This window comes from Photinus pyralis, unplaced genomic scaffold (genome assembly GCF_008802855.1).
Source record: "Photinus pyralis isolate 1611_PpyrPB1 unplaced genomic scaffold, Ppyr1.3 Ppyr1.4_LG5, whole genome shotgun sequence".
Lineage (NCBI taxonomy): Eukaryota > Metazoa > Arthropoda > Insecta > Coleoptera > Lampyridae > Photinus > Photinus pyralis.
In genome coordinates this window covers 16,282,208-16,294,035 of record NW_022170596.1, presented here as the reverse complement: position 1 = coordinate 16,294,035, position 11,828 = coordinate 16,282,208, and the positions used below count along the sequence as shown (strand labels likewise).

Genomic DNA, 11,828 nt, shown 5'->3' with positions numbered 1-11,828 from the left:
CGCCTGATTGTTTTGTTTAAATAGATTATTCTTTAAGTATTCGGCTTCAGCAAGGTTTTATTGAGCTCTAAAGAAAAAAAGCCGTAAATTTCTTGGCGTGTCGTTAACTTCATTATTGAATCATCGAATAAAAGTAATTTTGACTATTTGCCAAAAAGTAAAACGTTTGGATTACTTAATGCGGCTGCGAAAATTTAGTATAGGGAAACGCGTCTTACTTCAAAAACTGCATAGCGAAAACGAAGCTGCATATAAATCAGTGAACATTAAATTAAAGGGGTGGAGTAGAAAGTCGTATGGAATCCTGCCAGTGTGAAGTAATTAAAAGAGGAGGGGGGGGGGGGCAGTGCACCTCCAAGCATCAGGAATTACATAATTATTTACATAAGATTTCGTGCAGTCCATAACAGTAATCGTTAGGTTCCTATCTATTAGGTTTATTGATATTTGAACAAAATAAGTCCTGAAAACTTAAGGACTTTGAAACAGCTTGTGAAGAAATCGAGAGAAACTTGAGTGGAAGTATTTGAGAGGAATTTGATGGGAGGTCCATGGGGAATTGAAGATACCTGCGAGAAAAATGTAAAGATGAGCCTGATAGGGGAACTATGAATTGCAAACTCGATCGTTGATGGTACAATATGAAAAATGCGGTAGAAGGATCTGAGGGAAGCTTAGGAGAGGATAACTTGAGACCGTCAGATGAGGAAATTTAGAAGCTTTAGAGAAATTGTAAAGAGAATTTGAGAGGAAATTGAGGAGAATTTTAGGTAAACGCAAAAATATGTTAAAGAAAAAGTAGTTCGGGGAAATCTTAAAGAAGGGCGTCAGATGAACTTAATTTGAAGAATGAATTTGGGAGAAGCTTGAGAGAAATTTGATGGGAATAAGTAGAAGATCTTGAGGGAAAGTGTACGGAGCGTGTGGAAGGAATGAGGGGAACATGAAAGAAGTTTGAAAACTAAGAAATATTTCAAGGGAGCACGAAGGCCATGGTGGACCGATAAATTAAGTGGGGAGAAAATAAAAGATTTCCTTTTCTACATTCATTAATATCACCTAATAATTCCGAGTTCTCATGTTTCATGACACTTCTGAGCCTTGTTTATGTAATGTGAAACATCGAAAACATTCTTTTACTAGCTTTTTCGCCCATGTCAGTATAAATTTGTTTACGACAGAAATACAAGACGATATAGGAACTTATATATAAGGTGTGAACAATGTAAACAAAATTGGTTGGTAAATGAGGCCCAAATAATCTAAAGGTCCAAATGCTTCATTTAGAACCAATTCACAATTCACTCAATTTCAAGGTAAGCGCAAGGTGGATTGGGCGGAGGACTCCCAAATTTCTAATCAATTTTACTACATGTCAGGAAGAAGATTTGTATATAAAATTTTACAAAAGAAGTATGTAAATTATGAAACATATTGTATGAATTATATAAACGTAATTATCGACCGACTAAACAACAATCTTGCAATTAGACACCTGGATTAAATTAAACAGTTACATTTCAAGGTTTTTAATTATTGTATTTGTATATCATACCTACATAATTTTAAGAATGTCTAATTACCCCATTAACGAAATCCTCTTAATTCCATTGACTTAAGTATATAGGCATCATTTGTATTTTACAACTCTCAATTTATACAAATTAACCATCTTTATAAACGGGGTGGCTTATTTATTACACAAGATTGATGACGCATATTTCAGGAACATATAAAAGGATACGGTTGGTGCAGAACCACGGTATGAAAGCACGGTTATTGAAATCTTTTCAAGTAACAAGGAAATTTTTGGCAATATTTTGGGAAATATAGGAAGCTTTCAGAGTCATAGTTTTTTTTATAAATAATGGCATGGGCATGGCCATTTTCCAGCCTCTCCCGTCTGTTATACTGCTATCGTTATGGAAGCATGTGTTTTTATAGATGTATGATCACACATACGTAAAAATAAACAAATTTGATTATATTTTCACTTGATTTAAGAGATAACACAGGACGCAAGGTTAATGAATTTTGAGTACAGTCGTCTTTTGTTATCCAAGGTGTCCAAAAGTATTTGTGTGCTGTTATCGGTATGCTACATAAAAGTAAAACTTATCAAGTTAATATCAAAAATAGTGATCCAGACACCAGGTAGGCATTATAACTCTTTCAACAGACTTAGGTACTTTACAATCAATTACAATCTTCAATCTGTCAAAATTGTAATGAAATAGTTAATTTATAGTGTTACTCGGCAAGTAGTCTTCCTAAATGGTGAAAGCGCTATGGCAAATTTAATTAGAGAAAATTACACATTTCTGTAGCTTACAAAAAACTACATCACTAATGTTCAGCGTTCAATATTCACTAATCCCAAATATTTTTGGTTACTTATTCGCTCTAAAAAGAGTGACTCGAGAATACCAAGTAGGATGGGCATTGGGCAATGCAATGCAATGCGCATGTACGAGCGCAATTGTTCAATTTTGTCAGCAAAAAGATTGATGGTAAAAGCTGCGGTGTGGCAAGTTGCAATCGTAACCAAACTTCCTCGAGATCCATATCTACCCATTGCTGCCAAAATGCTTCACCATTTTACGAAATTTGTTGTGTGTTCGTTAATTATTACATACGTCAACGTTAACCAATTACAGTTACACACCGATTAATTAGTTAAGGCTGGATTACTTGAATGCGTTTGTTGTAATTTTGTAAAGGTACCTAATGGACGACAATTTCCTTTGTCTGTGCAATGCGCATAGAATGGTTACACTTTGAGCATTTTTCTTCTACTATGTTCTTGTTGCTTTTGGAATTGGTTAATTGATGGTATTGGGCTAATCAAAATTCAATAAAGGTTTATTTTTCACTAATATGATTATGCAAAAATCCTTGCAATTACGAAACTGGCAAATATAATGAACAACAATTAGCGAGGAAGCTACTTAAAGTACCTTTGCAAAAAAAACAAAAAACCTATATTTATATAAGTACCCGTGCACCTTTAATTAACCAACACAATTATGAGGAATTGAATTAGGTATTTATAAAATCATGCATAAACATAACCAAATTATTAATTTAATTGTGCCTTTCATCAATGTTGATGACGAAGATCGTTCTCACACCATCGAAGATAACTGCAAGTCTATCCAAATCTTCCACTATACAGGGTCATTCTTGACGAGCGTCAGTTAGAAAGATATGGAAAACCTTTGAAAATTAAGCTGAACTGATAAGTCCTTTAAAGGTTTTGGCACATGATGAATGAACTAAAATATTTTCAAAATGGCGCCACTTCCGGAAATACCGGAAGTAGCCATCAACTTTGTTATTTTAAATAGGGACCCCCTATTTTTTCTACATTTTCGGATTCTACGTCGAATTTGGAGTACAACGATACCCCATAGTTGACTCTTTGCTCCAAGGGCTTCGCCGATATTCAAGTTTTTGTGTCAAAAATTGAATTTGCAGGGGTAACTTTAAAAATTTATTATTCGAAAACGGTGAGAGATATTGCAAAACAGTTTTCAATGCTTTATTAAGGAAAGATCAAATTTTCTTATGGTATGCGTAACCGTCTAAAAAAGTGAGACTACGTCACTTTTTCAAAGCTCTCAACTTTTAAACTTTTAAATATCCGTAACTCCATTTTTTCAAATGGCACCCCCCATTTTGTTCTTCACCCTTGTTTTCCTTTTTCCCAGACCTTTAATTTGATGCAAAATTTCAAAAGCTGCTTCAAACGGTTTCCGAGATATTCCATGTTTTAGTTACTTCTTGTGGTTGATAAAAAAATTAAATCGCTTGATGTTATTCTTTTGTTTTTATTATGATAATGTTTAAACGTCAAATTTTCGCTGCTTTTCCTGGCAGCTATTCGATTACATTCACCGTGTATTAATATTAAATTCAAAAAATCTTCATTAGTGTAACCCAAACGATCCATTATTGACGAGAAGTATAAGTTCAAGCAGCGAAAATTTGACGTTTAAACATTATCATAATAAAAACAAAAGAATAACATCAAGCGATTTAATTTTTTTATCAACTTTCCACAAGAAGTAACTAAAACATGGAATATCTCGGAAACCGTTTGAAGCAGCTTTTGAAATTTTGCATCAAATTAAAGGTCTGGGAAAAAGGAAAACAAGGGTGAAGAACAAAATGGGGGTGCCATTTGAAAAAATGGAGTTACGGATGTTTAAAAGTTTAAAAGTTGAGAGCTTTGAAAAAGTGACGTAGTCTCACTTTTTTAGACGGTTACGCATACCATAAGAAAATTTGATCTTTCCTTAATAAAGCATTGAAAACTGTTTTGCAATATCTCTCACCGTTTTCGAATAATAAATTCGGTATTTCCGGAAGTTGCGCCATTTTGAAAATATTTTAGTTCAATTCATCATGTGCCAAAACCCTTAAAGGGCTTATCAGTTCAGCTTAATTTTCAAAGGTTTTCCATATCTTTCTAACTGACGCTCGTCAAGAATGACCCTGTATAGTTTGCCGATGTGCACGGATAGGTTGTAACGGCTTAGTTGCATTTATAGCGCTAGGAAACCCCTCTTGTAGAAAATAGATTCTCTACGGCACTGGTAAAAATTGTACTGTAACAATTAATTTTTCCTAATGAAATAATTAATGCCACGGCTAACTCAGTAATAGGTAACTTTTAATGACGTTTACCTTGCGAAAAGTTGGTTCTTGATAATTTAAAAAGTAAAACCTGATATCTACTCTGGTTTGATCACTCAAATAAATAATTTGGCTTGTTTGAACATTTTGGTGGAAATAAAATCGTGCACTTTTCCTTACATTTTAACACACACAAAAGGAGGGTATCAATGAACTTAAAATTCAAATTCACCATGAATGAGAGAAATCGCGAATTGCCAAAATCTTTTGTTTTGGTTCGTTTATCAAATAACTTACGTTTATTGATGAGTGGAAGTATTCTCCTAATGACATTTAATTCTCTTTGAAAGGTAGCCACAATTCAGAAAATTGGATGCTGGAGCGTCTTGTGCAATACAATCGGACCTTTTGTCTCGACTGGTAAATTTAACTGCTCGTTGAAGCGAATTTTGAAGGGCGGTTGACTACTTCAAATCAGGAACAAACTGAGCTTCAGTTAAACACTGGAATAATTTACCAATTTTTCACAGTAGGGAAATTGCCCTTATAACTCAGCAGTCAGCAATTATGCGAATTAAGTGTCTTTTTTACCAATAACCGCTTTATTCATGATCTATTTCTCGTATACACAATCTTGATTAATAAACTTTCGTGATAACAATTTATTTAAACGCACCTCCAATAATGAAACGAAACGAAAATGTTCGGAAGTAAAACTCCGCTCAACCTGTAGTTAGTCATAAATGGAAGAAAGACTGAATATAATCTCAATACTATTTCCCCACGTACGTTGTGTTTAAGGGCTTGTCGTTGAAATATTATTTGTTAACGGTTTTAGAAGTGGTATCATCTTGTTTTAGTGAAAGGACATATCCAGTATGGATGATATGGAAGAAACGACGATATGTGGTAGCAATAATGACCTTTTTTGGATTTTTCAACATATACGCGCTAAGAGTTAACCTCAGCGTAGGAATAGTGGCAATGACTACGAAACACGAAGTGAAATTGGAAAATGGAACTGTCACATATGTACGTAAGGACATTCTCGCTCAGATTTTGACCACCATGAAATATTGACCGATACTATCTTAATTTTAGGTCAGAGAATTTGATTGGGACTCAAAGGTGCAGGGATACGTACTGAGTTCATTTTTCTACGGTTATATTCTCACTCAAGTCGCCGGTGGCTGGTTGGCTGCAAAATTTGGTGGAAAACACGTCTACGGTATTGGTGTCGCCGTAACGGGAGCCTTGACCGTGATATCGCCATTCGCTGCTAAGCAAAGCTACTATTTACTTATAGCAATACGTGTCATAGAAGGCATATTTGAGGTAAGTAAACGCTAAATTTCTGTAAATAGGTTTACAATGATTGCGACAGGGAGTGACATATCCTTGTATACACGCGGTGTGGGCAGAATGGGTCCCGTTGCTGGAAAGAAGCCGCCTAGCGGCCATAGGATTCTCAGGAAGTTACGTTGGGACGGTCGTGGCGATGCCGGTGTCTGCAATATTGGCGGATAGATTTGGATGGGAATCGATGTTTTACGTATTTGGTACGGGTATACAATACGAATTACCGGCTCCCCCTGACCACCCCGGCTCGTTTTTATGGTCCTTATCTCACCCTTTCTGTTGGTTTCTTCTTTTTTTCTTCACTCTTTTTTATAACCGTCTTCAGCGCTTATTCCTCTTCATTTTTTCCTGCGCTTTTTCGTGCTTTCTATCTGTATTCTCCTCTTTCTCGTCATATAGCGTGCATTTTCTACCTTTTTCTTCTCTCCTTGTCTCTCCACATTTCCACATCTGAACCTAGTTATTATTTTTATATACTTCCGTCCTTCTTTTAGATGTCTCGGCTTCCTATATCCTTTGTTCCACCGTGAATTCCAGCTTCTCTATTGGTGCAATTATCTTTTTCCATACTCTTTCTCCTTTTATCTTGTCGTATTTATATTTTTTGTTTCGTATCTCGTATCTTACCACTTGCATCCTGTTCTTATTTTTACCTTCTCCGTCTTCTTTTCCTATGTGGTTTGGTGTTCTTCTGTTTAGGCTGAATATCCACTTTTAAAACCTTTTTAGTTTTCAAAGTTCCATCCAGCCCTTACAATTCCTTCCATCGCCATATTTCCGTTCCATATATCAGGCACTCTTTTTACCACCGTATCAAGTTAGTTTCTAAACTCATTGTTGCATTCCATTTCTCTCGCTTCATTATCATTTGCATATCGTATGTCTCACTTCTTCTGCTCTTTCGTCTTCGCACTCATTTTTCTCTCCCCCCTGCCCCAAATCTCATTACCTTCAATTTTTGATTATTTGGCTCCATTTAATTTCTTCTAAGTAGCTCCACATTCTTCGCATCTCTTCCTACATGCTACATCTGTTTATCCTCTCTATTACTGCTATTAATAGGTATAGCGCTCGCGCATAACAGAGACCATATCCTATTTCTTCCTACTACAATTTCTCTAAACTGATCTCCCCTTAATATTTTCTCCGTACCTACCTTTTGTATATGCAGTGAGTTCTTCTTAAAAGTGAACATACATAATGCAATAAATATGCATATAACTCTCGCTAGGAAAGATTGCCGGTCACACCACACCTTGTGTTGATCTGGAATCTATGTTTTTCTTAAGATACGATTGACTTCCGGAATAGGATGCCAATGTTGATCAAAAAGTCTTTTTGTTCAACATTGACATGATACTATCCCGGAAGTCGCTCACATCTTTAGAAAAACATAGATTGTAGACCAGGATCAAGTGTTCTGTGACCGGCAATCTTCCCTGGCGAAAGGTTTATATTAATTTTAAAAAGCAACCTATCAACTTAATTGGCGAGTCTTGTACTTCTCCATCTCTGAAATACGGGCCCCTTTTTAAAGCGACTATTACTATTATATCAATTACAATCAAGCATTTCATTTCACATCCATTAAATGAGATTGATCCATTTTTTTTAAGTTAACAAATGCATCGTCCGTCCACTTTTAAGAAAAACCCGCTCTATGTTAAATTACCATTACCTAGGTCCTTTATCAACTGATTTTTTTGGCATAACTCAGAAAAAACTGTACACTGCATAATGTATTATTCTAGGTTGTGTGGCATTACTGTGGTTTATAGCTTGGTGCATTATAGTGTCAGATTCTCCCAGCAGAGATCCTTACATAAGCAATTCAGAATTAAAACACATTCAGGAATCGTTAGGAGAACAACAAGTCACTCGAATCGCAAAACATCCTTGGAGAAGTATTTTTACCTCGATATCAGTATGGGCCATCATTGTGGCTCACTTTAGTGAAAACTGGGGAAACTATACTCTATTAACTCAATTGCCGATGTTTATGAGAGGTTAGTATGGCACATCCGTAACGGCTTACGCGAAGATAGCTTTAAGATGCACTGCATTTTCAATTGGCTTCGACGGGAATAATGTCCGCTATACCATACCTGGTCGTCTCTGTAGTAACGCCGAGTGGTGGTCACGTCGCTGATTGGATGCTAGAAAAGAAAATCTTTAACGTCACCCAAGTTCGAAAGATTTTTACCTGTGGAGCATACGTTGGACAGGCGGTCTTCATGATAATGGCAGTCTATATTTTAACACCAGCAGGAAGTATTACATGCGTATCAATTGCGGCTGGTCTAGGAGGGTTAATATGGGCAGGATTTGGGTAGATTGAACCGTACAATCCTTTTACTAATCACTATGCTTGTAGAGTTAACCATTTGGATATCGCTCCTCAGCATGCTAGCGTGCTAATGGGAATAAGCAACACTTTTGCAAGTATACCTGGAATAATTAGCCCAATTTTAAGTGGATATATTGTCACAAATGCTGTAAGTTTTACTTTAGAAAAGAAGTGCGGTTACATTATCCTAACCTTAGAGTGCGCATGAGTGGCAAACAGTTTTTGTTATAAGCAGCAGCGTGTACCTTTTTGGTGCCATATTTTATGGTATTTTTGCCAGCGGTGAATTACAGCCTTGGGCGATACATGTCGAGGATGATGTTATGGATCAGGGACATGAAGAACACAAACACGAGCAAAACCTCGCTCCCACGTCTAGCTAATGCTTATTTTGGTCCATGTTTCCAAGGATAACGATTATCATTTTAGAAAAAAACAGTTGAATCTGAATAGATTGTGTATATATTATATCTTGGGTATCTAGTCGATTAAAAAAAATTATTTCAAAAACTTAACAAACCACATGCGTACATATAATTAGATGTTGTCGTGTAAACCCTACGTCACGCAGACTCTTATTTTGGCCTTAGCGCCAGCGGTAATACTGAGGACTCATGCATTTTACGTGCAAATCTGGTGTATTTACGAATAAACACAAGGTTAGGTTATTTTATTTGAATTTGTATCTCGTTTGTTTTTTTTTTCATTTTAGAGTTGTTTGTAATAGCGTAGTTTTAGTTTTAATTTTTGTTTAAATTTTATCGCTTTGTAATTTTTCAATTTAGATTAGGGGTTAGAAGTAAAACACACTCTAGTCGTTTGCAATAAGAATTTTTATTATCAGGCGAAATCTAATTAACGCACGTGTTTTATCGCGAATATTTGCGCGTTTCATGTGGAGAGGTGAGGCCGCTTTGGTGCGTTACTCGAAATCTACCGTGAATAAAGTCTAATTGTGATTGGTGGTTTATTGGAAATTTCACTGAAGAAATATATTATTTTGTGATAGAAGTGGTGGTCGTTTAAACTAATCAAGGAAAAAAGGCGGCTGGTTTCGCGACGGTCGAGAACGAGGTCGAGGAGCAGGTACATCTTTTTACGAGCAGTCGGCACTATATGTTTAGTTGAAGACGCAATTCGTAATTTTTATAATACATTTTGTACAAAACCAACTGCCCGCGAGCGGGGTAATATATCCAAACAGGCATTGTAAGTTTTTCTTCCTTTCAGAGATTATATTTTTAATGAAACTTTAGCAGAATTTGATGGATGTTTCATAAAAATTGAAGAGAAACATGAAAGATACTTAAAATCCAGGCTAAATAGCTCTAAAATAATTTATTTCCAAAAAAAATTAGGTACCGGGCGAAACCGGGTTTTTCAGGCAGGTGAAATGAATAGAAATTGGGAAAAAATAATTAAAACAGCTGAATTTTTCCGCGGATGAAATCCCGGGGGTTGAAAGGGGTGGAAAGTGGTGTTTGAGCATAGGATAAAAAAGAGAATATTTAAGCAAATATTAAAGAGAAGCAAGAAGACAGATTTCGAAAAAATATTTATTAACATCCAAGATACCTATTGATTTATCATGCCAAAAACCGTGTACATCTTAAAACTGTTTTTCCAGGTGACTTTCTCGAATTTTTGCTATAGGAATATTTTTTTATTTTTGTTTATTAAAATATAAGTCTTCCTGCTACCCCGCGCACCTCTATACGAGGAAAAAAATAGATTTTCATCCCCTTGAAAAAGAGGTGTTTTTTTTCAGAAATCGTGAGATCTGGTAAACGGTTCAACTTTACGGGCCCAAAAAATTCTCTTTTTATCATAAAACAATATTTCCTCCAAATTTCAAACCCCTACGACTTTTTTCGCAAAAATAAGAATAAAAAATACTGCAGATACAACAAGTTGCTCGTTTTTTTAATTTCTATAAATTTTACATTGAACATTTTCGTCTAAAATTAATAGTTTTGCCACAATTTGCAAAACACCACTTTTCACCCCTTTCAACCCCCGTGATTTCACCCGCGGAAAAATTCAGCTGTTTTAATTATTTTTTCCCAATTTCTATTCATTTCACCTGCCTGAAAAACCCGGTTTCGCCCGGTAACTAATATTTTTTGTAAAAAAATATATAGCCTGGACTACTGAGAGGTAGCAAAGAATCTTTTTTTCAAAGTTTACAAAAACATTTCGTCCAAACTTTACAAGTGATGCATTTCAAGGTGCAATTATGCAAAGTCTCTACAAGACTTGATAAATAAATGCTCCTGTAACAAACAATACTTTTAAGAAATGTATAATGATATTTTTGAAAATACCTAAGTTTGTCTTGTTCTTAGTATCTAAGGGGATAGTAGAATAAAAGAATAAACGATTTTTTATTTCCCTAGTGGCAACGGGTGGCTTTCTTTAATTAAGCTCTATCCGACGGTATATTTACCTTTAAATTTGGAGGTAAGTAATGTAAGCCGTAGCTTATTAGTGTTATTTTGATGACGCAGGCAGACCAGACTACTTTTCCTGCCGCCTGTCAAATTACCGGCCGCAGATGTCACTTTTCCTGCCGCGTCTGTCACATTGCTAAATGTGTATAATGACTCCTGTCATCATTGACAGATTAGCATAAATCAAAACTTCCGTATGAAAATTGAAATTTGATATTAAAATAAGATTTTGGGTAGAGTGTTAGTACAAAACTCGTCAGTAAAATGACATTACTTGACTCGGCAATTTTCCTGACTTTTATGTAAATAACTATTACCCAAAATCGTCCTGAAACCTTCATTTTCATGCCTACTTTCTGTCAGGAAATTCCATGACAGAGGCAGAACACCACTTAATATTAATGTAACACCATTTTTCAAGTTAATTTTGTCCTTACGACGACTTGCAACAATCCATTTTTGAGAAAAGTTTTCAATTTTCCGAAATCGAAAGTATTTTATTTCCGTTCCTTTTGTTTTTCTATTAGAATTGCCCCATTGAGCCACTACAGAACCTGGCATTTTGGAAATTTCACTAATGATTAATTAGCTATCAACAAATTAACGCTAAACCTCGTAGATACAAGATACTTATAAGTTGCAAAACTGTCACGCGTGACATGTGTACTACTAGATCGGTCCTGGCGTAAACATTTGAATTTTGGCGCCACATGTTGGCAGGTGACGTAATGGCCCCAGTAATAAACGGTTGAAGTAAAAATAAGTGAGCAATACGTGTGTAAAGAGTGTATCGTTGGTTTCAGTTAGTTTTGGCAGGAGTTTTAATTTTGGTTTTGAGTTGCACAGTCGTTTCTCGACGGGTTTTTACAGAATTTTGTTACCGTGACCAGGATTTGATCTTGGTCCATTACGAGTTATTAAGGGAACAATTTTCAGTGGCAATGGTAAAAAAAACGCATTAAGTTGTTCCAAAAAACCAAGGAACAACACGTTCTCTGCGTCAATATTAACAGAGATGCGGAATTTTTGTCTGG

General features: G+C 35.7%; 1 protein-coding gene across 1 annotated transcript; it reads left to right on the top strand.

Annotated features, from left to right (window-relative positions):
- The first annotated feature begins 2,044 nt into the window (after window positions 1-2,044).
- LOC116170858 (vesicular glutamate transporter 1-like) lies at window positions 2,045-9,035 on the top strand. Its single transcript, XM_031487391.1, has 8 exons — window positions 2,045-2,154; window positions 5,499-5,670; window positions 5,740-5,973; window positions 6,023-6,197; window positions 7,749-8,003; window positions 8,050-8,326; window positions 8,372-8,492; window positions 8,542-9,035. Exons 1-8 carry the CDS (start codon window positions 2,096-2,098, stop codon window positions 8,725-8,727), a joined length of 1,479 nt encoding a protein of 492 aa, XP_031343251.1. The 5' UTR covers window positions 2,045-2,095; the 3' UTR covers window positions 8,728-9,035.
- The last annotated feature ends 2,793 nt before the right edge of the window (window positions 9,036-11,828 follow it).